Source organism: Bos taurus, chromosome 29 (assembly GCF_002263795.3).
Source record: "Bos taurus isolate L1 Dominette 01449 registration number 42190680 breed Hereford chromosome 29, ARS-UCD2.0, whole genome shotgun sequence".
NCBI lineage: Eukaryota > Metazoa > Chordata > Mammalia > Artiodactyla > Bovidae > Bos > Bos taurus.
The window spans coordinates 42932572-42953585 of record NC_037356.1 but is presented as its reverse complement, the minus strand read 5'-3'; the positions used below and the strand labels follow the sequence as shown (position 1 = coordinate 42953585).

The 21014-nt window shown below is 53.2% G+C and overlaps 1 protein-coding gene across 9 annotated transcripts in view; it reads left to right on the top strand.

The window, feature by feature from the left end:
- NRXN2 (neurexin 2) overlaps positions 1–21014 on the top strand; it is a 103837-nt gene that overhangs the window by 5115 nt on the left and 77708 nt on the right. For 6 of the 9 annotated variants that reach the window (NM_001192922.1, XM_059882986.1, XM_024987243.2 and 3 more), the window contains 3 exons: positions 11040–11057; positions 15976–16005; positions 18155–18226. In NM_001192922.1, the coding sequence (NP_001179851.1) occupies positions 11040–11057; positions 15976–16005; positions 18155–18226 (120 nt within the window). The remainder of the gene's footprint in view (positions 1–11039; positions 11058–15975; positions 16006–18154; positions 18227–21014) is intronic. The other 3 variants (XM_024987250.2, XM_015461276.3, XM_059882985.1) reach the window with 2 other exon arrangements.

The window sequence follows — 21014 nt, the reverse complement described above, 5'->3', positions numbered from 1 at the left end:
CACAGACTAGTGTGGCCCTGGGACTGCTTTGCGGGTAGTGTCCTCCTGCCCAGGACCTGGGGACAGCCACAGGAGTAGCCCACGTTTGCAGGTGAAGGCCTGTACTTTGCCCAGTATTCTGACTATATCTGCAGTTGTGGTAGAGGAGTACATAAGGGAGGTTTTCAGTGGCTCTTGGTGGTGGGATGTATCTTCAGGAACTGTGTGTATTAAGTCAATCTGGCACCTTCTCGCCTTTTCTCCAAGGAGTGCAGGTGCTCCCTAAACTGTGAAATTGTGTGTCTGTGTGTGTTTGCTTGCATGCAGAGGTGCGGGAGTCTGGCGGTGTGAGTATCATGTGCGAATGGTCTGTTGGCAAATAAAGTCCTGTGCCTAGTAGAGTAAGTAGTATGTGAGTGTAAGGGCGTGGCTGCATGTGTAGGTAGCCCTGTGCGTGTGTTTCCATGGGAGACCTCAGTAAGACACTGGACTTCATGAGGAATCTTTCATGACCTGAAACTTGATTCTCTGGTCCCTATGATCTCTCCCCTCCAAGCCTTCTTAAGAAAATAGCATGAAACATGCTATTTTTTAAAAAATTATTTTTTAGAGATGATTTTTTTGGCTGCACCATGCAGCAGCGTGTGGGATCTTCATTCCCCAACCAGGGATTGAACCTGAGCCTGCTGCAGTGGACGCTCAGAGTCGTAGCCACTGCACTGCCAGGGAAGTCCCTGAACCACACCCTTCTGACTACATGGAAGGGAAATTTGAGCTACACAGCAGCCACTGGTCCATGATCTCACTGTGGCAGAAGTGGCCTGGGTGTATGAAAAATGCAGCCAGAGTCCTTGTATTCATTCCCTGAAAGCATTCATCGGCCAGAGGCTCCCAGTGAGCCGTACGAAATGTGTGCTTTGGAATGTGTGTTGTGTGCTTGTGTGTCTGAGATGTGTTTGGGTACCTGTGTGTGATGCGGTGGTTGTATCATGTGTATATATATTGGATGTGTATCAGTTAAATGTTTGTGTCAGCTCTGTTGGAGCTGGGAGAGGCAGCTGTGTATCTAACCCACTGTGGGTGTGTGTGTGTGTTCGTGAGATATCCATTGAGGGAGTTGTTCTTTGAGATAAAAAGGTAGAGATGTTCATCTGTGAATTCCCTGCACCTAGTATGGTATTTGGCACTTAGTAGGTGTTTGGTAAACATTTCTTCAGTGACTGAATAGATGTTAACAAGTATTTGATAGAATACTTGGTAGGCTTGGGGAGGGCTGTATGTGTATGTGGAACTATGTATGTGTCTGTTTTCAGCTCTGTGTTGTGGGCATGGTGGTTGTCAACGCTGATAAACTCTGCTTACGTCTAGCGACGACAGGCTCAGTGACAGCTCCACTGCTTCTCCTCCTACCCATGACCTCATTCCCTCCCTTTACATTTGTTCCTTATTTCCTGGGTAGGTTTTGTAATATCCTGTGCTCATTACACTTCATCTAGTACATTCTTATCCAGCCAAGGAGGAAAGGAATGAGCTGCTTCCCCTTGGGTATTGGGTTTGGGGTTGGAAGATTTTAAGGGGAACAGGTCTGGCTCCTGATCAGGGCCAGCATCTTCAAGCCTCTCTGGAAATTACAGTTACTTCATTCTTATCTGCTTTGAGTGATCCCCAACTTTTTCCGAGATTGAAGACATTTTTAAAAGTCAGTAATTCACAGTACCCCTTCCAAATAGTAGTTATTTTTATATCTGTTTATTGTGAAAATAGATGACTCAAAGCTACTGTGAATTCAGGAAAGCTTTTACATGGCTTTGATGTTACATTGCCATTGTGGTTAATCAAATATACATTAGAAAAAATAGTTTTAGCTTTATATGTAAGACATACCAATCTGCCTTCAGCTAGTTGGTGGATCCTTTGGACAGCTCCCACCCGCACCCCTCCTGCCTTCCTGGGTCTGGGCCTGCCCATTGTCTGAGAACTTCCATGCTAGGAAATCTGCTTCTTTTCTCTGGGGTTCTGGCCACAGGTGATTGAAGACAGGGCTAACTAAGTATGAGTCACTGAGTGTTTGTATTCCTGCTGACTGTCTGCCAAAGTGGGGATCAAGTAGACTGGGATTTTGCATTGATTTTCATGGGAATTCCTCCTCATGTCCTTCATGTGTGGGGAGAAAGAGCTGAAAAGTGATCAGGGAAGAAGAGTGTGCCAGTATGCATGGAATACCTCGAGTGGAGTGGGGACACAGAGGCATATGATGGTGTGTCAGGGGTGTGGTGTGTACCTCACTTGGGAGAGAAATGAAACCAGCGGTGATGCGTGTGTTAACAGGAAGATAGATGCATGGGTCTCGTGTATTTGGTAGGTTTGTTGGCAGTTTAGTTCAGCAGGTTATTGTCAAGGCCGCCTTTGTGACAAACTTTGTGTTGGGGGCTGTAGGTGAGTCAGACGTGGAGGAGACTCTGCTCTGGGAGTTGCCTGCTTAACTGAGGAAGCAGATAAAAAGCAGGCAGTGTGTAGTTAAGAGCACAGATTCTGTAGTTGGGCTGGCTGGGCAGTGACCTTGGGCTTAAGCTCTTTCTGCCCGGTTTCCTTGTCTGTAAAATGGGACAGCAATACTGCCTACCTTACAGAGTTGTTATGGGAATTAAATAAGCTAATTCATTTAAAATGCTTAGAATAGTGCCCGGCACATAGAAGGTGTCGAGAAATAACAGCAAGCAAACAGCATACCATGTGCAGCAAGATGCAGTGAGGCAGTGCAGCTTAGTGACAGTGAAGCTCTGTCTCCTGAGGGTCAGATCTGGGTTTAAATCTGACTTCTCTACTCACTAGCCCTGTGAGTCACATGAATACCTAACCTTCAGACTGGTTTTTCCTGACCTGCAGAATGGGAACAAGCATGGTTATCTCACAAGTTTGTTGTGTGAATTAAACAAGTGTCTGGTATGTAATTAGTGGTGTAAAGTGAAGTGAAAGTCACACAGTTGTGTCCGACTTTTTATGATTCCATGGACTGTAGCCTGCCCGGCCCCTCTGTCCATGGGATTCTCCAGGCAAGAGTACTGGAGTAGGTTGCCATTTCCTTCTCCAGGGATCTTCTCAACCCAGGGATTGAACCTGGGTCTCCTGCATTGCAGGCAGATTCTTTACCAACTGAGCCACCAGGGAAGCCTAGTGGTATAAATTATAGTATTATTATAAACAGAGTACTCTTGGGATTTTGAAGAAGAGGAGAGTTTACAAGTTGTGTGTGCATACATGCTCAGTCTGACTCTGCAACCCCATGCGGTATAGCTCACCAGGCTCCTCTGTCCATGGAATTTTCCAGGCAAGAAATACTGGAGTGGGTTTTCATTTCCTTCTCCAGGGAATTTTCCTGACCCAGAGACAGAACCCTCATCTCTTGGGTCTTCTACATTGGCAGTCGGATTCTTTACCATTTGCAACACCTGGGAAGCCAAGTTGGGGGATCAGTAATAAAAGGCATACTATTTAAGACTGGTCTTGAATGCTGATCAGTAAACTTGGTTTGGGGAGGTCCCACCAAGCAAAGGAGCTAGTAAGAACAATGGTGTAGAAGGGGGAAGCGCACATCATGGCCATACAGGGACACCAAAGAGTGAAGGGAAGACAGTGAGATCTAAAGCAGGGGAAGCAGCTTGAGGCCAGGTCTTGGGGTTGTTTTTTGTGTTTGTTTTCCCCCACCTCACAGCTTGCAGGATCTTAGGTCTCTGACCAGGAGTCAAACCCAGGCCCAAGCAGTGAAAGCACTGAGTCCTAACCACTGAACCACCAGGAAATTCCCCAGGTTTTGACTTAAATCATTCAACTAATGTGTATTGGATGCTGTGTGTAGAGTATTGGTAAATGGAGCCACAAAATACTTTTGAGCAGGTGTGTGAATAAGAATGGTGCTTTGGAAGCTGGGAGCGAAGGGTAAGATGCAGTATGGAGGGCAGTCATGTGGTGGAGGAATCAGTGGGAGAAAGTTCAGGAAAGACACATTGATGCCCTGAACCTTGGCTGTCTTGGGGAGTGGCGAGGAAGGGTGGTGGCAGCTGTGGCGGTGGCAGCATTGTGGCTGAGAGCCGTGGCAGAGACTGAAGCGTAGCACTCTGCCTTTCCCACATGGACGGGCAGAGGTGGTGAGGTTTCAGGTTTGCTTGGTTAGAAGGATGGTGGTGGGGGTGACAGGGGAGGGAAAAGTTGGGAGAGGGAGCAGGTTTGAGCTACAGATCACAGCCCTGTCTTGCTGTTCCTAGAGAGAGGTGTCCTGGCAGTCGGAAATGTGAGACCAGAGTTTTGAGTTGAAGGTGGGGCTGCAAGTGGAGACCTGGGAGCCGCATGTGTGGAGAGTGTATTGGAAACTTTAGGGTCAGATGAAGTGGCCAAGGAGGAGGTAAAGAGACGTCAGGGGGCTCATCTGGGAGGAGGAGGGAAAACAGCGGCCGCAGACACTGGGAGGGAGCAGTTAGAACAGAAAGGATATCGGATCACACAGTCAAGGGAGGAGAGAGCAGGGCCTCACAGCTAGTGGGCGTCTGCTGGGTATGTTGAAGGCATGACTGCCCTTTGAGATTAAGAGCTGGGATCTGAACCTGAGCTGGCTCTGGGGGGTCCCACCTTCTCCACGCTGCCTCTGAAAAGGAGAGGCGGTCAGTCAGCTGTGTCGTGGACGACCTGCATTTGGTTTATTGGATGACCTGTGTTTGGTTTATTGGAGGTGCTTCGGGACAGTGTTTCATCCGAAACCAGTAATGACCCCGGATTCCTTGGGCTACAGCTTCTTCTTTCAGCCAGTGCGTGATGAGGGTGTTCCCATCTTTATCGGCGGGCTGTTCTGCCACTGAGAGAGGGCAGTGGAAATCGATGGGTAAACTCTCAGCCTTCTGGAGCCCTCAGGGAGGAACTCCTCCTGAAAAGGAGGGGCATTATCCCATTAAAATACGCAACTCACCACCATTTACAACATTTCAGATGGAAATCTTTAAAAAATATGTTGCACACCTCCCTGCCTGCCTAAGCACATTTGGAAGGTGATTTAGCCTTTTCCGGAAGATTCAGGCTGTCGTGGTTCCCCTCAGGTATTGCCCCGGACTGTCACTCAGGGCTTCCTTTGTTGAGGTATGTGCCTGCCTGAAGTGATGCCAGACTGCTGTACTTTGGTGTTCTTATGTTGGCTTTTTCTAGTTTTTCCACCTCCGCCCTTTGGAGGAGTTGTCAGGGAGCAACCACCCCCCACCCCTCTCTGTTTGTGAACTTGGAAATCAGCATTCCCAGCATGTTAGAATTGTGTGTCACTAACAGAGAGTGGATTCTGGGTTGGGTGTGAGAGGCTCCCCTATGAGAAAATAACAGTTTTTAATGTATAACTGTTATCATGTCGGTTGTGGCTGCTCAGCACTGTTTCTTTTCTTTGGTTCTGGTCTTCATCACTGTCCTTGATAATGAATCTGCTGGAATCCTGAATTCATGTTAGCCAAGACAATACCATTTATGCCTTTGGGGGAGGCGGTCAAGACCTGCGTGTATGCAAGTTGAGTAAATGAGGTCACATATGTGGAATCACTCTGTCAGCTCTAGCATCTAATACCTGTGGTGCTGACAGCTTCTGCTGTTGGAGACAGCTCCAGGCAGAAAGCGATGGACAGCTGAGAAAGCTGGGTGGGGAGCGACTGCTGTAAGAGCCCAGAGATGAGGGAGGTGTTCCCAAGGAGAGCCTCCTAGGGTGGAATGGTTAAGAGCACGGGCTGCTGGGTTTAATCTCGGGTTTGCTAACTGCTGGCTGTGTGAACCTGGACAAGTTGCTGAATCCCATTGTTTTTCAGTGTTCTTCTCTGTGAAATGGAGGTCGTGTTGTTGTGAGGACTAAATAAGTGAATACATGGAAATATGATGTCGCTGACTCAATGGACATGAGTTTGAGCAAACTCCAGGAGATGGTGAAGGACAGGGAAGCCTGACATGCTGCAGTCCATGGGGTTGCAAGTCATACACAAGAGTCATACACAACTTAGTGTCTGAACAACAACAAATGGAAACCCTTAGGTCTTCCCGCATGGCTCAGATGGTAAAGAATTTGCCTGTAATGCAGGAGACTGGGGTTCAGTCCCTGACTCTGGAAGATCCCCTGGAGAAAGGAGTGGCTACCCACTCTGGTATTCTTGCCTGGAAAATTCCATCGACAGAGGAGCCTGGCGGGCTACAGTCCATGGAGTCTCAAAGACTTGAACATGACTGATCGATTAACACTTTCACTTTACGATGTGCCAGGCACTATTCTAAGTGATCAATAAATGCTACTATGATTATTAACCCTCATGGTCAGAGAAGGCTTCATGGAGGAGGTAGAACTTGGCTAGATCTTGAAGGATGGCTGAGTGAGATTTGTGGAGGTAAAGGAAAGGCTAGGGCTTTCTCGCCAGGAAAACGGCCCAAGTGCAGAGTCTAGAGGATGTGAGTTGAGTGTATCAGACCGAGATGGTTGTGCTTTATTATTATTATTTTTTAACTACCTATTTATTTGGCTGTGCTGGGTCTTAATTGCAGCATGCGGGATCTAGTTCTCTGACTAGGGATGGAACCCAGGGATTGGAAGTGCAGCATCTTAGCTGCTGGCTGGGCCACCAGGGAAGTCCCTGGTTGTGCTTTATGGGAAATAAGATTGGAACTGCGATTAAAACCAGCTTCTAAAAATCTTGACTTGCAGGCCCAGAATGCAGCTCATCAGAACTTTTAAAGCCAGACAGATTTGGTTCAGATTTTGATTCTGCTCCTCTGCCCAGCAATGTGGCCTTGGGCAAATTTCTTCCATTTTCCGAGCCTTGGTCTCCCCATCTCTCTGAGGGAGTAATGGTATCTATTGATGAAGTATTAACAGTAGGGAAATGGTGCACAGAAAGAGTCAAGCTCACTCAAAGTGCTGGGTAAGTGAGGAGTGTTCACTTTTAACTTTTTATTCATTCAACAAACACAGGCCTGCCTTTTTCTGAGCCAGGAACTGTGTGAGCAGCTGGATACACAGAGATGAATGAGACATTGTCCTTGCTCTTGGAGATCTCACAGTCCAGCCAGGAAGCAGACATGGAAACACAATCGCAATAGAGATCGGATAAGTGAAATAACAAGCCAAGGTACATCTTGAGAACTGGCACAAAAGAGGGATGGCCAGGAGATCAGCTCAGAACACAGACCCACATAGACTGACCTAGTCTGAAAGCAGGAGTCCACTTCTCAGGCAGCCGAGGGAATAGTATGTATAGACACATGGCATATTAGGGAAACGTGGAGAAATTGGGTGTGGCTGGAGCCTGGATTGTTGCAAGGAGGGGAGGTTGGAGGGAGGTGTGGTAAAACCTCAAATGGACTTTCTCAAGAAAATTGGACTGGGACTTCCATGGTGGTCCAGTGGCTAAGACTCGGCCCTCCCAATGTAGGTAGCTGGGGTTTGATCCCTGGTCAGGGAACTAGATCCCGCATGCCACAACTAAGAGCTTGTGTGACGCAACTAAAGATCCTGCATGCTGCCACAAAGATTCTGCACACCGCAACAAAATTCTTGTGTGCTGCAGCTGAGTCCCGGCACAATCCCCTAAAAACAACACAAAGAAAAACAAAAAAAGACTGGACTTGGACTTCCCTGGTGGTCCAGAGGTTAAGAATCTGTCTTGCAGTGTAGGGGATGCAGATTCAATCCCTGGTCTGGGAAGATCCCACATGCTGTGGAGCAACTAAGACCATCTGCCCTGACTACTGAGCCTGAGCGCCTGGGGCCCGTGCTCCACAACAAGAGAAACCATTGCAGTGAGAAGCCTGCTCACTGCGACAAAGAGTAGCCCTTCCTGTGATAAAGAGTAGCCCCTGCCATGACCAGAGAAAGCCTGGGTGCAGCAACGAAGACCCAGTGCAGCCAAAAATAAAAATAAAAAAAAAAACTGGACTTGATCTTGTAGGTCCTGTGAAGCCTTGAAGAGTTCTAAGCAGAGTCATGACTTGCTTGGACCACTTTGGTGGTGCTTGGACTGTGAATTACAGGGTAAAAAGACTGCCGTAGGGGGAGATCCTTTAAGAGTGTTCTGAGAAGAGGGTCTGAGGAGGGTCTGGACTTGGGCTGTCCTGATGGTGATCGAGGGATAGAAAGGGTTTCAAGGAGTCAAGCTGAGCTTTTAGAGTTTTAGAAGCTGGAATTGATAGGACCTGGTGATTGGTATACGAAAAAAAAAAAGATCAAGGCTACTTTTAGAGTGCCTGATCTGATCAGGGAAGGCTAGCAGGAGGAGAGGGCCATCGTGGACAGGAGGACACTCAGCGTGTGAGCCACTCGGGTCACGCTTCTCTGTAGGCAGGTCAGAAGCACAGAAGAGGTCTGTACCTGAGCCACTGAGAAGTTCTGCCCATGTGCGTGTGTGTGTGCGCGTGTGTATTGATCACGATGGTACTTAGTAAGGTGTATCTGGTACATGTACCAAGAGAGCCAGGCTGGGTTAGGGTGGGGGGACCAACCGGCAGGAGACTAAGGCAGGAACCCGGGTCAGGGGTGAGTGTGGGGGCTCTGATGACCAAGGAGTGCAGTGGGCAAAGGCAGAGGTGATTTTGTGCTCCTGGGCAAGTGTCCTTTTCTGTGCAGAGGAAGGAGATAACATACCAAGCTTGTGAGGGTTGCCCGGAAGCTGGCGTGTAATGGCACACAATGTGTGACTGACTCATGGCATCTCTGGAGTGTGGCAGTGTGTGGGGCATATACTCCATGAGAAGCATTGGTTGAGGCACTTCCCTGGCAGTCCAGTGGTTAAGACCCTGTGCTTCCAGTGCAGGGGACATGGGTTCAATCCCTGGTCTGGGAACTAGGATCTCACATGCCACTCAGTGCAGCTGAAAAATAAAATTAAAAAAAAGAAGCATTTGTTGAAAGCAGTGTCTTTGCTGCAGGCAGGGAAATGGGCACTTTGTTGCAGAGGGTGGAGATGTCGAGCGTGGCTTGAGCGGGGGCTGGATGTCAGGAATTGAGTGATTGCTGAGCACACAGCCGTGGGTGCAGGACTGGCCCGCAGGGAAAAAGCCAGGGCTACAAATAACAGGTTTGGGGGTCCCTCAGCCATGAAAGTGAGCTCTCATGGAGCAGGGCGGGAGAAGAGAGAGGAGTGTGGAGGGCACGGGCTGAGCCTGGAGGGGCCCATGATGGCAGGTGAGGGGCACAGGTGAATCAGCAGAAAGCGAAGTGCAGCCAGGAAGAAGAGGCCAATGAGTCCCCAGGTGCCTCTCTAGGAAGCCAGGAGACAGGGGACTCGTGCAGGCAGCAAACTAAACGTGGTTGTTTCACCTTCCTGAGTATAGCATGACCCACATTTGTGGCAGGTGGGAATAGGATTTGCAATCCCCGCCATGTTGGATTATCCAGAAACCCGGAGCCTGCTTGTTTGTGCAGGAGCTGCAGAGATGAGTGTGCTGACCGGCCAGGGCCCCAGCACATGGGGGCCGAAGTGATCCCAGACACAGGGCTGCTCATGAGAGCCCAAGGGTTTTCCTGGGGGCCCCTTCCTAGCCAGCACCCCTCCCCGCCATAAATGTCGTGTGATTCAGTTTATTTAAGCAAGTCGTTGTATACATGGCTATTGGGGGATGCGGCTGCCAGGTAAAAGAAGCCCTGGGTTGTAGAGAAGTGTGTGTGTAACACATGTAGATACGTACAGGCTTGTGTGTGTGGGTTTAGAAAATGGGAGATGATAGATCATAGACAAAAAAGGGAGCTGTGTTCCTCATGGAGGGGGTGGAGGTGGATTGGGTGGGTCTCCAGCCCCTGGAGGGAGTGGGGGTGGTGTGCAGCTCATATTATGTATTAGATCACAGCGCGGGTATTGATTCTGCATGGAGCCCATGTGTATACTGTGGGGGCGGGTATAAGATGTGACAAATGACAGTGTGCTTCTGGAGTTTACCTAACCCCCTGAGAGCGGATGAGACAATAACACAAAGTGTGTGCATGCGGGCATGAGTGTGTCCTGAACAGCTGTTTGCCTGTGCACATGTGTGTCCTGGGGTCCACTTACACACGTGTGTGTGCACACACGTGCGTGTGTGTGTGTGTGTGTGTGTGAGCCCAGCCTTCTTGAGCTTAGTTGAAGGAATCGCCTCTCGGCTCCCTCCCTTCCTTCCTTCCCTCTTGACCTACGTGGTGAGCCCGAGGGACAGGCTCAGGCAGGCCTCTAAGCGGTGAGGGCTGACTGCCCAAAGGCTGTGGCATGACAGAGGGATGGGTTCAGTGTGGCCCCCCGAAATTTGACCCCCTTCTACCACTGAAGTAGCCCATCCAGCCTGGGGGCACTTTGTCTTAGCCAGCTGTTGAAAAGTCATTTAACCCAGAATTGCAGAACCAGAGCCAGAAGGGGCCTCAGAGGGGTCCTAGTCCACCCGTCTCCACCCTGGAGAGGCACTGGGGGCTCAGAGAGGCTGAATGACTGGGATGGGAGTCGTGCAGCACTTTGCGACAGAAGCTATGTACTAATCCCCAAACCCCAAGGGTGGTGATGGGGAGCACGGTTGGGTCTGAGTGTGCAAAGGCCTCAGGTGTGTGTTGTGTGAGAGATTATACATGTCTCTGCATCACTAAGTGCCTATGTGTGTCAGTGTGTCAGTGAGGGTGAGCCCTGCGTGAGCGTGTCCCCATCTGTCTCTGAGATGCGGTGGCGTGCAGGGAGGAGCGTGCTGGGGGAGGCTGGGCACCTGACTGCTGCTCCTGGCCTGGCCTCCGATTCTCCACGTGACCTTGAACAGTTGCCTCCCTGTCCTGGGCCTCAGTTTCCTGAAATGTGACTTAGGCTCAGGTCCCCTTGGCCTGTGTGACCCTATTTGTGAGGTGCCAACTCAGGGAACAGCTTGGTCTCTGTCTCATCCCCCAGGGGCCTTCCAGGTTGGGTGACTTGTGTCCAGGCCTGGGCGGGCTAGAAGACCTTAAACCCACCTCCCATCACTCTGCGTGGAGCCCTGTCCTTAGTACCCACGTTAACGGCCCTCTTTTTCTCTCTCTCTTTGCCTCCCCCTTCCTGAACCTCGCTGGCCTATAGAGGAGCACCCCATGGAAGGTGAGTGACACCTCTTGGTCGCTGGGAGTGGTGGATCACTTGCTGGGGGTCCTGGCGGCCCCCTCCCCTGCCCATGTTGGGGGTGCCCAGGGAACGGTGTCCTCTTGGCTGCCTTGGCCCCACCCCTCACCTGTCCCCTCTTTCTGGTCTGCTGGGGAGAACTGCCTGGCAGGGCCAGTCCTTCCACTGCCTGTCCTCAGTGCTTCTGCCCACCGGCCTGTCTTCCTCCCTGAGAGGAGACCAGACTGGGAGTGGAGCTGGAGGGGTGGGGCTGAAGATTCACAAGTGTCCAGAAATGACTGATAAGATATGTTTTTGCTCAGCCCAGGGGAGGAAGCGTAGAAGGGCCATACTGCCACGGCCTGGGGGTGGTGCTCAGGTAGAATTCACTCCGGGGTCTGAAGAGTGCAGGCCAGGGGTAGGGGGTCAGGCCCCTGGGTCAGAGTGTGTGCGCTGGGTGGCCGTTTCTCCTCTTTGACACACTTGCAGTCCCCTGTCCCCTGGGCTGGCATGAGTAGGTAGGGTGGTCTGCTTCTTCCTTCAGCCCAGGCCCAGGCAAGGGCGCCGAGCGTGCCTCGCTTCAGGGTCTCTCTGTCCATTCTTGCCCGGTCTTCTGCTTCATTTGCCTTGCCTCTCTCTGGTTTTTGTCTCTGCCTCTCTTTTTCTCCAGGGCTCTGTTCCTGGACTTATTTGTTTCTGTCCTGCCCCGGGGTCCCTCTGGGTTCCTGTCATTCTCTGAACCTTCTCCTCTCACTGTGCTTTTCCGTGTTTCTTTTCCTTCTTCGAGGTGGACCAGATCAGGGAGAAAAGACTGGGTTGGATGGTCCAAGCTTGAAGGCAGGGCTGCAGTGGAGCTCACGCGGCCCCCACGGGAGGGCAGGCAGGGGGCTGGGAGGGAAAGAGGATCCCGGTCACTAAATCTGTCCCATACTTTCTTCCTGGAGCAGCGGGACTGGGAAGCATGTGGGCAGCCCACCCTGCCCTGGATGCAGGAGTCTCGGGCAGAAAGGCAAGGAGGGCTTGGCTGAGTGTGGGGCTGGAATCCACCTTCCCTCGTGGTGTCCACGTTTGGCTCGTCTTTCTCCCCGATGTCCCTTCTCCTTGAGTGTCCTCAGGTCCCCTGATCCCTGTAGGCAGGCACCCATGTGTGCATGCGTGTGGGTATGTGAACCTGTGTGCACACGTGTTCATGCAGCTCTGTTGTATCTGTGTGCATGTCTGTACACGTGCACTTGTGTACACATCTGAGTGTGTGCGGAGCTGTGTGCCCCTCCAGCGTCCCGTCTTCTGTGGCCCATATCTCTGGAGCCTCTGTAGAGCGTCTGCATCTGTGTCTGCATCTGTCCTGTCTGGGCCTGTCTCTCCGTGTGTCAGTGTTTACCTCTGGGTGTGTGTAAGAGAGAGAGTGTGCGCGTCTGCGTGGACGCAGCCTTCTGAGGGCCGGAGATAAGATTTAGTGCTGATGTGACTTTTACTTGCTCTTGATGTCGAGTCTCCTCCGGAACAAAGGGAGAGATGCAAGAGGAAGAGGGGGAAAGGGTGGAGGAGAGAGCCTGCGGGGAGGGGGCAGACAGACCAGAGGAAGGAGGGGGGGCAAGTAGAAGCAGGAAGAGGAAGGAGGCAGCGGAGGGAGGGGCAGAAAGGGGAGAAGCACCAGGGAACAGCCAGGCCAGAGAAGAAGCCGGAGGGCTGGTAGGGGAGGAGCAGTGGCCTGGAGCTGAAGGGGAGAAAACAGGGAACAGTTCTCCAAACAAGTAGACTAGAGGGCCAAGAGAGAAGCTGGGTTGCGGGGACAGTGGGGACTGAGCCCACTGAGCCGTCTCTTGGGGACACCATGGTGGCCTGCTGGTCTGGATGAGGCCTTGCATGTCAGTGGTTGGGCAGGGGTGTGTGTCTGTGGCTGTGTGTGTGTGTATGTGTGTGTATACACACACAGGGATGTGATGCATCTGTGTGTCTCTGTGACGTGGCTGCTTGTGTGTCTTCCAGTCTTGCCCCCTGTAGCCCTCTTTCTTCTTTCGACGCTGGTCCTCCCTGGGGTTCTGGTAGGAGAGTGAGGGGGTGCGGCTGAGAGTGGGGCAGTAGGTCTGGCAGGTGGTGGCTTCATGGGGGTGGACTGGGGGACTCCTCAGTGGCGCTACACTCTGGACTCTGCGGGTCCCCCTTCAGATTTCTGAGTCCTCCGTGCCTTCGCCCCCTTTTCTGGTCCTTGGACACTGTGGCTCAGGCCTAGCTTTCTCCCAGGAACCTAGCCATCCTGCTCCCCAGGCTCTTGTCAAGTATCTCCTTTTGGGGATCCTGGTATCCCTGGCTCCTTTCCCTCTAGCCTTTTGTAGCAGGGAGAGGAGACCCAGAAGCAGCCAGACAAAGCGCCCTAGGAAAGGACCCTTAGTAACGCCATCCGTCACTGCCGGCTCTTCTTCAGGGGCAGGCGGAGGGGCTGATGCCACAGGTGGAAGCAGGGAGGGGTGTAAGGAAGAGGGCCAGGGCCTGGGGATAGCAGTGAATTCAGGCCAGGTAAGGAGGCAGGCTTTAGGGAGGACACCCTTGGGCCAGGCTGGCCTGAGCTGTGGGGAGATGGGTAGACGACGGGGCAGGGAACGGGCTTCCCCTTCCCCAAGATGGCTGGTGCTGTCACGCCTGAGGGAACCGAGCAGCTGGTTGCCGTGGTGACAGAGGAAAGTGCCGCATGCTAATGAGGCTGGTGGGGAGCCGGGCGGTGCAAGGGTCTGCGAGGTGGAGAAGCCGCTGCCCCAGCAGTGGTACGGGCCTGTGGGGACAGAAGCGGGGTTCACAGGGCACTCAGCTCTTGGGCCTGGAAGACCTGGATGAGGGGCTAGGGCCCCGGGTCTGGGTCCTGCAAGTAGGGGGTTTGGAAGAAGATGGTAGTTTTGGGGGAAACAGTTGGTGGGGGCATTCGGAGCAAGGAATGAGACTCGGTCCAAATACTTGGGTTCCCTCCAGTTTTGTGGATGAAACCTGTGTCTCCCCAAGAGCTCTTCTGTCCGGAGGCAGCCCTCAGTGGCCGTGCTCCCCTCCCCTAGCTGGCCTAGGACCCAGAGATTGGGAGAGACCCATGGCACCTAAGACTAGAAGGGGGCAGCAGGAACCATTCGCCCATCTCCGCTGGGCCCAGGCCCTTGGCCCTCCACCATGCCCTTCTGGCCTTTTTGCTGTCTTTCTTTCTGGAATCCAGGCATCCTGACCCTCAGCCTTGCCCCAGGGACAGCTGGAGCGCTTCCCCTATCTTCTGTCCTGCTCCTGCCTTTCTGCCTGCAAGGCCCACATCTCATGATCACAGCCCCTGGGGTGGTTTCCAAGGGCAGTGCGGTGCTGCAAGGCCGTTCCTTCCCCACTTTCTTGGTCAGACCCCACAGGTGCAGGGGTGGGGAGGTGAGGGCGGAGGTTGGTGGGGCTGACTGGTTGCCTGGGGGAGCCCCGGGGTCTCAGCTCAGCTGTGGGGCCTGGTGCTGCTAGCCTCTCTGGAGGGGAGTTTTCTTTGACTGGTGCCTTTCAGGGACTGGGGTACTGGTCGAGTGGGCCAGAGTCTCTCCCCCCGAGGCCGAGGGGGCCCCCAAATCAGAGCTGACAAGGCTCTCTCAAGGGACCAAGGCGACTCTCAAGGGACCAAGGCGACTCTGAAAAAAATCCCAGTCAATCTTACTCTCAGTCTTGGATGTAGGGCTGGTGTTTCCCATTTCCAAAATTCAGCTCTTGGGGCACCTCGGAGGAGACCTGGCCAGAGAAAGAGGATCCGTAGAATAGGTTTTGTTTTTTTCATAAAATAGTTTGAGTGAGGTGTGTTGGCCTCTTAGGGAGCTCCCTCCTGGGGGTCCTGGCTGTCCTCTTTTGTCTTTGCTATCCGAGGGTGCTGGCCTAGCCTCCCGGGCCTCTGCATGGAAGGTCCCAGACCCCCATTCTTTATTTATTTAATTTTTTGGCCATGCCCCAGGGCATGTGGGATTTTAGTTTCTCGACTTCTGAGGGGCCCCCTGCAGCAGAAGTGTGGCGTTTTAGCCACTGGACCACCAGAGAAGTCCCAAGACCCCCTTCTTGATCCAGCATGCCCCTAGATTCTGCTTCCTCCTACCTGCTGCTGCTCTTTGTCCTCCTGAGCCCCAGTTTTCTCGCAGAACCCGGGTGTGCAAGGTGCCTGCTACCCATTCCAAGGCTGTGGGGAGTGCAGCTTGGGCGATGGGGCCTGGATAGAGGCTTTTCCACAGCCCCCTTTGGTGGGAGAGGCCGTCCAGGCCCAGTCTCCTCACGCCCCAGTCCTTCCGGCTCTGCCAGGCTCGTGGGATGGGTGGAGGGTGGAGATCCCGCTTGCCAGCTCAATCCCATGCTAACAGGACACTCTCTCTCTCTCCAGGTGGCTTTGATTTTTGTGTCGTGTTTTATTTTCTCCTTCATCTGAATCGTTTTTCTCGTTGACTGTTTTTTTTTCTCTCCGCCTCCCGGAAGAAAAAAAAAAAGAAAAAAAGAAAAAGGAAAAAGCAGCCCTCCCAGCCTCATGCTTCTCCTCCTTTTCCTTTTTTTTTTTCCGGCAAGAAGAAAAAAAAAGAAACCAAACTCTCCTCTCCCCCGTGCAGTAACTCCCTGCCCCCTCCTCCCTCTGGTTCTGCCTGTACCCCGTCCCCCTTTCCGCCGCCCCCTTTTCTCTCTCTCTCTCCCCTTCTCGTGCCCTCCACCTTCTGTTTCGGCATCGGGGCCCCTCCCCTCAGCTCTGGGCTGGGGGCTTTCCCCCCGATGTCTGTCACAAGTTAAAAGGGTTTTTAAATTGTGGCAGCAAAAGCTTTTTTCTCCCCTCTCTCTGGCTGATTTTGATGACTCGTGTTTTCTTTGTTTCTTTCCCTTTTTCTTTCTTTTTTTCTTCCTTTTTTTTTCTCCTTTCTTTCTTTCTCTCCTTCCCCTTTCCAAGGTCCGGCTCACCTGACGTTAAACAGCGAAGGTATGGTTTGAAGTTCTGGTTTGGTTTGGATTGGATGGCCCCCAACCTGCGCCTGGATTTTCTGGCCCCGCCCCCTCCCCACCCTCTTCCCCCTCCTCCACCTGCCCCGCCTCCTTCCTGCCTTCCTACCCCCTTCCTCTGCCACATCTTTATTTTACTGGGTGCTGGGGCAGGGGGTGGGGGCTTTTCCCCGTGTGTGCTCTCCGCTCCCCTAACCCCTGACTCACTCCATCCGCCCTCATCCCACCTTGGTTTCTGACATCAAGAGATGTTTGAACTCCTGCCGTTGTCTCCAGTCACCTTTTTTGCGTTTTCCTGATAGTGTATCTTGCTTTTTTTTTTTTCTTTCTCATGGTGGTGTTTTATTTCCTTCCACTCATTCTGATCATTCTTTCTCTTCTGTGAACCCAAATACAAAGAGAAAAGCATGGGCTGGAGGAAGAGGATTTTAGGCAGCCTCATTCCCCTCACCCTGCTGCTGTGGGATGCCCCCTTTCCACAGCTCCCCGCTACCGCCCCACCCAGGCCCATACACCCTCCCCGGTGACTTGAGGATGTCTCCTGACCCTGTTTGACAGATGAGGGCATTTAAGCCCAGAGATGACTTGCTAGTGATTACACAGCCTTTAATTGGTGGTACCTTTGGGACTGCTCAGCTATTTTTAGCCTCCCTTCGACCAAGTCCTTACCATCTTTAAAAGCCCTGGTGTTCAGCAAACCTGGAGACAGAGCCCAGGAGTCCTGACCACGATCCCCCAGCTCTGACCTTCCTGTCACTGACTCCCTCCCAGACCCTCAGGCACTGCTCCCCTACCCAGGTGGTCCTCTGTCGGGGCTCACCTTCCAGAGAGATGGGGTGAGGGTCTTAGCCCGTAGACAGGAGGGGCCTACAGGATGCAGGCTGGGCTGTGGGGAGAGACTGAGATCTGGAATGTGATGGATTTAGGCCTGGGGGTAGAGACCTGGAATTCATGCAGGGATGTGAAATTATGACAAGAAATGTGTGAAAGGAGGAAGTCCCGAGTGGGTAGTCAGGGTCTGGCTGGTCGATTCACATCCTTCTTGCCTCTCAGTGCCTGGTTCTGGAGATGCCGGCTATGGCTTACCATTGTTATAGATGAAGGCCTGAAGGATCCCTAAAGCCCCCACTCCCACCCCACCCCCGAAAGGCCACAGCTCAGGCATTATTCTAGCTTTATTTCTGGGGACTGGGGTTGGAATCAGGGCCCAGACAGGGACTTTTAAACTCCATCTTTGAGCTCCCCTCAAGAACCATCTCCTAGGGGCTGGTGGTAGCTGTGGTGCTTGGGAGACCCTGGTCGGGATGGGTGGAGAGCTCAAGGCAGCCTGGGGCCCAGATGTGGTGACTGTGGGGACTTTGGAGACGAGGCCCAGGGTCAGGGGACTGGGCAGCGGGGAGCGAGATGTCCTCCCTGACAAAGGCCTTCCTGCTCCCACGGTGAGCTCGGTCTGGCAGGACCTGCTGGTGTGCACAGCCCTGCTGAGGGCACCATGCAAGGACCAGGAGCAAATGGAGCGCAGCCCCGTCCCTGGGAAGCCCCTCGGGCTAACTGGCCAAGAAGTGGACGAGGGCAACCTTCGTTTACTAGCACACACTAATAAACGAACAGGTGTAGAGGGAGAACCAGGCTTGCCTTGAATATGGGCAGAGAACAGAAGAGGGGTTTGGTGTGGGAACGGAGGTGGTTTTGGAAGAGGGGGTGCTGTGTCAAGCTTGCACGAGTGGAAGAGCAGGAACCTGGCCCAGAAGGTCGGGGTTGAGAGTGGCTGTGGACGTTCAGGGCCCCCAGGACCAGAGGGCTGTCCCGTTGGCAGGCTGTCGGGCAGAAGGGGCTCCTCAACCAGCAATGAGGCCTCTGCTCCTCCATCCCAATCTCCCCAGCCCTGGGCGAGGGGTGGAATCCGTGGCTGTGAGTGTGATGGGGTTTGTGGGGCTGGTGTTCTTGGTTTGTCAACCAGCTCCTTGCCCGGAGGCCCTGAAGCAAATGAGTATCCAGAGCACACCCCTACCCCCACTGTACCTCCAGGCAGGCGCTCTGCCCTGGAAAGGGCCCTCTATCACCTCAAGGCTGGGGTGGGACTGCCTGGCTAGCCCCCTGTGCCTGACTCCCCAATTCTGCTTCTCCAGTAGGGTCCTTACTGTTCTCCGAGGGGGGGGCCGGGAGAGGAGGAGCCGGCGATGTGCACCAGCCGTCAAAAGGTCAGTGACCCCACAGTCCTCAGAGAGCCCAGCCCTTACCACCCCCGCAGGCCAACTTCACTTCCTGGAGGGCAGCAGAGTCAACAGAGGCCTCGCGCCTTCTACCGGCTCTGAGGTCAACCCCGCACCCGTAGTACCTGCCCTGGTGTGAAGGGCCACAGAACTCCGTCTCTTTCCCAAAGCCCTGTTGTCCTGATGACCTATTTCTAGAACACAGAGGTCTTCTTGTGGCAGTTGTTTAGGCCAAAGAACAGGGATGCCTTGAGAGTACCTGTTTCCCTGGGAGAGTGGCTGGGCAGCAGGTTCGACACCCTGTTTAACCGTCACATTCTGACGGCACGCTCGGTGTCAGCCCAGGGGGATTCTGGTGAAGACATTGGCATTTTTAATAGATATGTAACACAGGCGTCACTTCAGTGAGCCTTCACGCCCCACCAGTGGAAGGGCTTGTGGCCCTTGGTTTACAGATGAGACTGACCTCACCAATGCCCCTGAGGCCAGCCTGGGGCCCTTTATCCTGTCTCAGGGCTGTAGGTTTCAAGCTCCTTATTTTTCCTGCACTAAGGCTATCTCTTAAGAGAATCTTTTCCTAAGAAGTTTGCAGGGCAGAGAAGCAACCCCTCAAGGAGCTCCAGTGGGTGCCAAGCCCTAGGGCTGTCAAGTCCTGTTCTTTAGAACGTGCTGTTCTGTTGGCCTGGATTTCTGCCATCTCTGCCCTCTTCCCCAGCTGTTTGGTATCTCTTTCAGCTGACTCTCGAAAAAGTAGCTAGGCCACCCGCACTGGAAGTCTCCCCCAAGTTCCCTCGGCAAACCCCAGACTCTGCATGGTGTTCCCTTTGTCTGCACATTCATTATATCACTCACCACACGGCATCGTAACTGTCACTTTACCTGGTTGCCTCCCCCTCTCAACCGAGCTCCCTGAGGACAGTGATTGGGTATTTTCGTTCGTATACCCCCGGTGCTTTCCACGGCTCCTGGCACATATGTAGGCGTGTGCTCAGCAGATTTATTTTAAATGGGCGAATGGGCTCTGTTCTCAAGGGGCTCATTGACGTTCTAACAAATAACTACAGTACAGTGTTGGTACGTGCGAAGTACAGGCAGAGTGCAGACTGTGTGCAGAGGAGCTAGTTTATTCATTGATGGAGAGGGAGAGGCAGCGCGCACACACACAGAACGTTACATCCCGGTAACACGAGTCGTTTATTTGTGGAATGGTTTACAGTTTAGGAAGCCTCACCCCATCCAGTCTTTTTCTAGATGCCCACAGCAACCTGGGAGGTAGGCAGATGATCTTTGTCCTGAGGAGGAAGCTGGGCCTTACAGATGCTGCCTCTTGGCCAAGGTCACAAAGCTGGTGCAAGAGCCAGCATTAGTGCCCAGGTCTTCTTTTTCACATCATACTTCCTCTCAAGGGAGCAGTACAAGATGTTACTAGGCAGTAAGTGCCAAATGAGCAGAACAGACAGCTGTAGTGCTTGAGAGCAGGGAGGGGCTGAGGGGGCTGGAGACCTTCCCAGAGAAGGGCTTTGAGCAGGGCCTGAAAAGGAGGCGGCTGCTCTGCCCCTCACGGCCTTTAGAGGTCTAGGACCCTAACAACTGGTCTCCAGCTACATCCAGCTTGACTGGGGACACTGGTGGGGCTCCACTTCCCCGACCCTGGGAGACAAACGAGTGTCAGCAGTGACCCCTTGCCTGTGCCAGGGACGGTTAGGAGCGGTAATATTCAAGGGATGCTGGGAGTTGTAGTTCCGGGGCGTCCACACGGCGGGATGGGAGCGAGCGCCCCCTGCTGTTTCAGGTCCTGTTCCTTTCAGAGCGGCTTCATGCTCTTGGGAGTTCAGCGGGCCTGGCGACCCCCACATGCTTACCTGACAGACCGTCCCCCTCCCCGCATCCCCACCAATCCCAAGAGGTCCTGCTGCTTCCTCCCCACCCCAGGGCGGTCTTTGTCTGTCCTTCCCACCGTTCTTGGGTTTTCTGGTTCACATTTACTCATCTCTTCTCCGTCCCTCTCCTCCAGTTCTTCCAGGTTCCCTCTGGCTGCTCCAAGCCTCTTCCCGTCCCTGGCCTGCTGGGTCTCTGGCGGGGGCAGGCAATGGAGGACACGTTTACCCTGGCTCCTCTCCCAGGAGACCTGAGCAGAGCCCGGAAGAGTCGAGGAATGGCCTCGTTTCTCCACTTTGCCTTGGCAGCCGGGTCCGGCTCTAGGCCCGCCTCTCTCCTTTTCACCGGGCTCTTTTGTTCTGTTCCAATCACTTTTCCACGTGGTTGCCTTATTCTTTCCTTTCTTTCTGTTTGACTCTCCTTTTAATATTTTCTTTGACTGCAGTGAAGGTGAGGGAGTGGGAGGGGAGGCTGGGCTTTCAGGAGAGACTAGGACGTGGAGCAAACTCAAGGTCAAACATGTTCCCTTTCCTGGTCCTTGAGCCCCCCGGCTCTGCCAGTGCCTGGGCAGCAGGCCTGGTTGCTATGGAAACAGCAAGGCCTTGGCGTCCTTTCCCTAGAGGTCTCTGTCCCCCTTTCCTTGCTGGCCCTCTTCCATCACCCTTACCTGTCCCTTCCCAGTTAGTGCTTGTCTTTATCCAGATTGCTTCCCCATCACCTCTTGCTCGCTCCCAGCTCTGCGCTGTCTCCAGACCCCTTCTGTCCCCTGTGGTCCATTTTCTCCTTCTCCGTGTGGCCTGCCTCCGCATCACCGTTCTTCCCTACTTTTCCCTCCTTGTCTCTCCTTGTCTCCTCCTCTTTGTTTTCTGGCCCTCTCTGCTGGAGCCCTCAGGTGGGC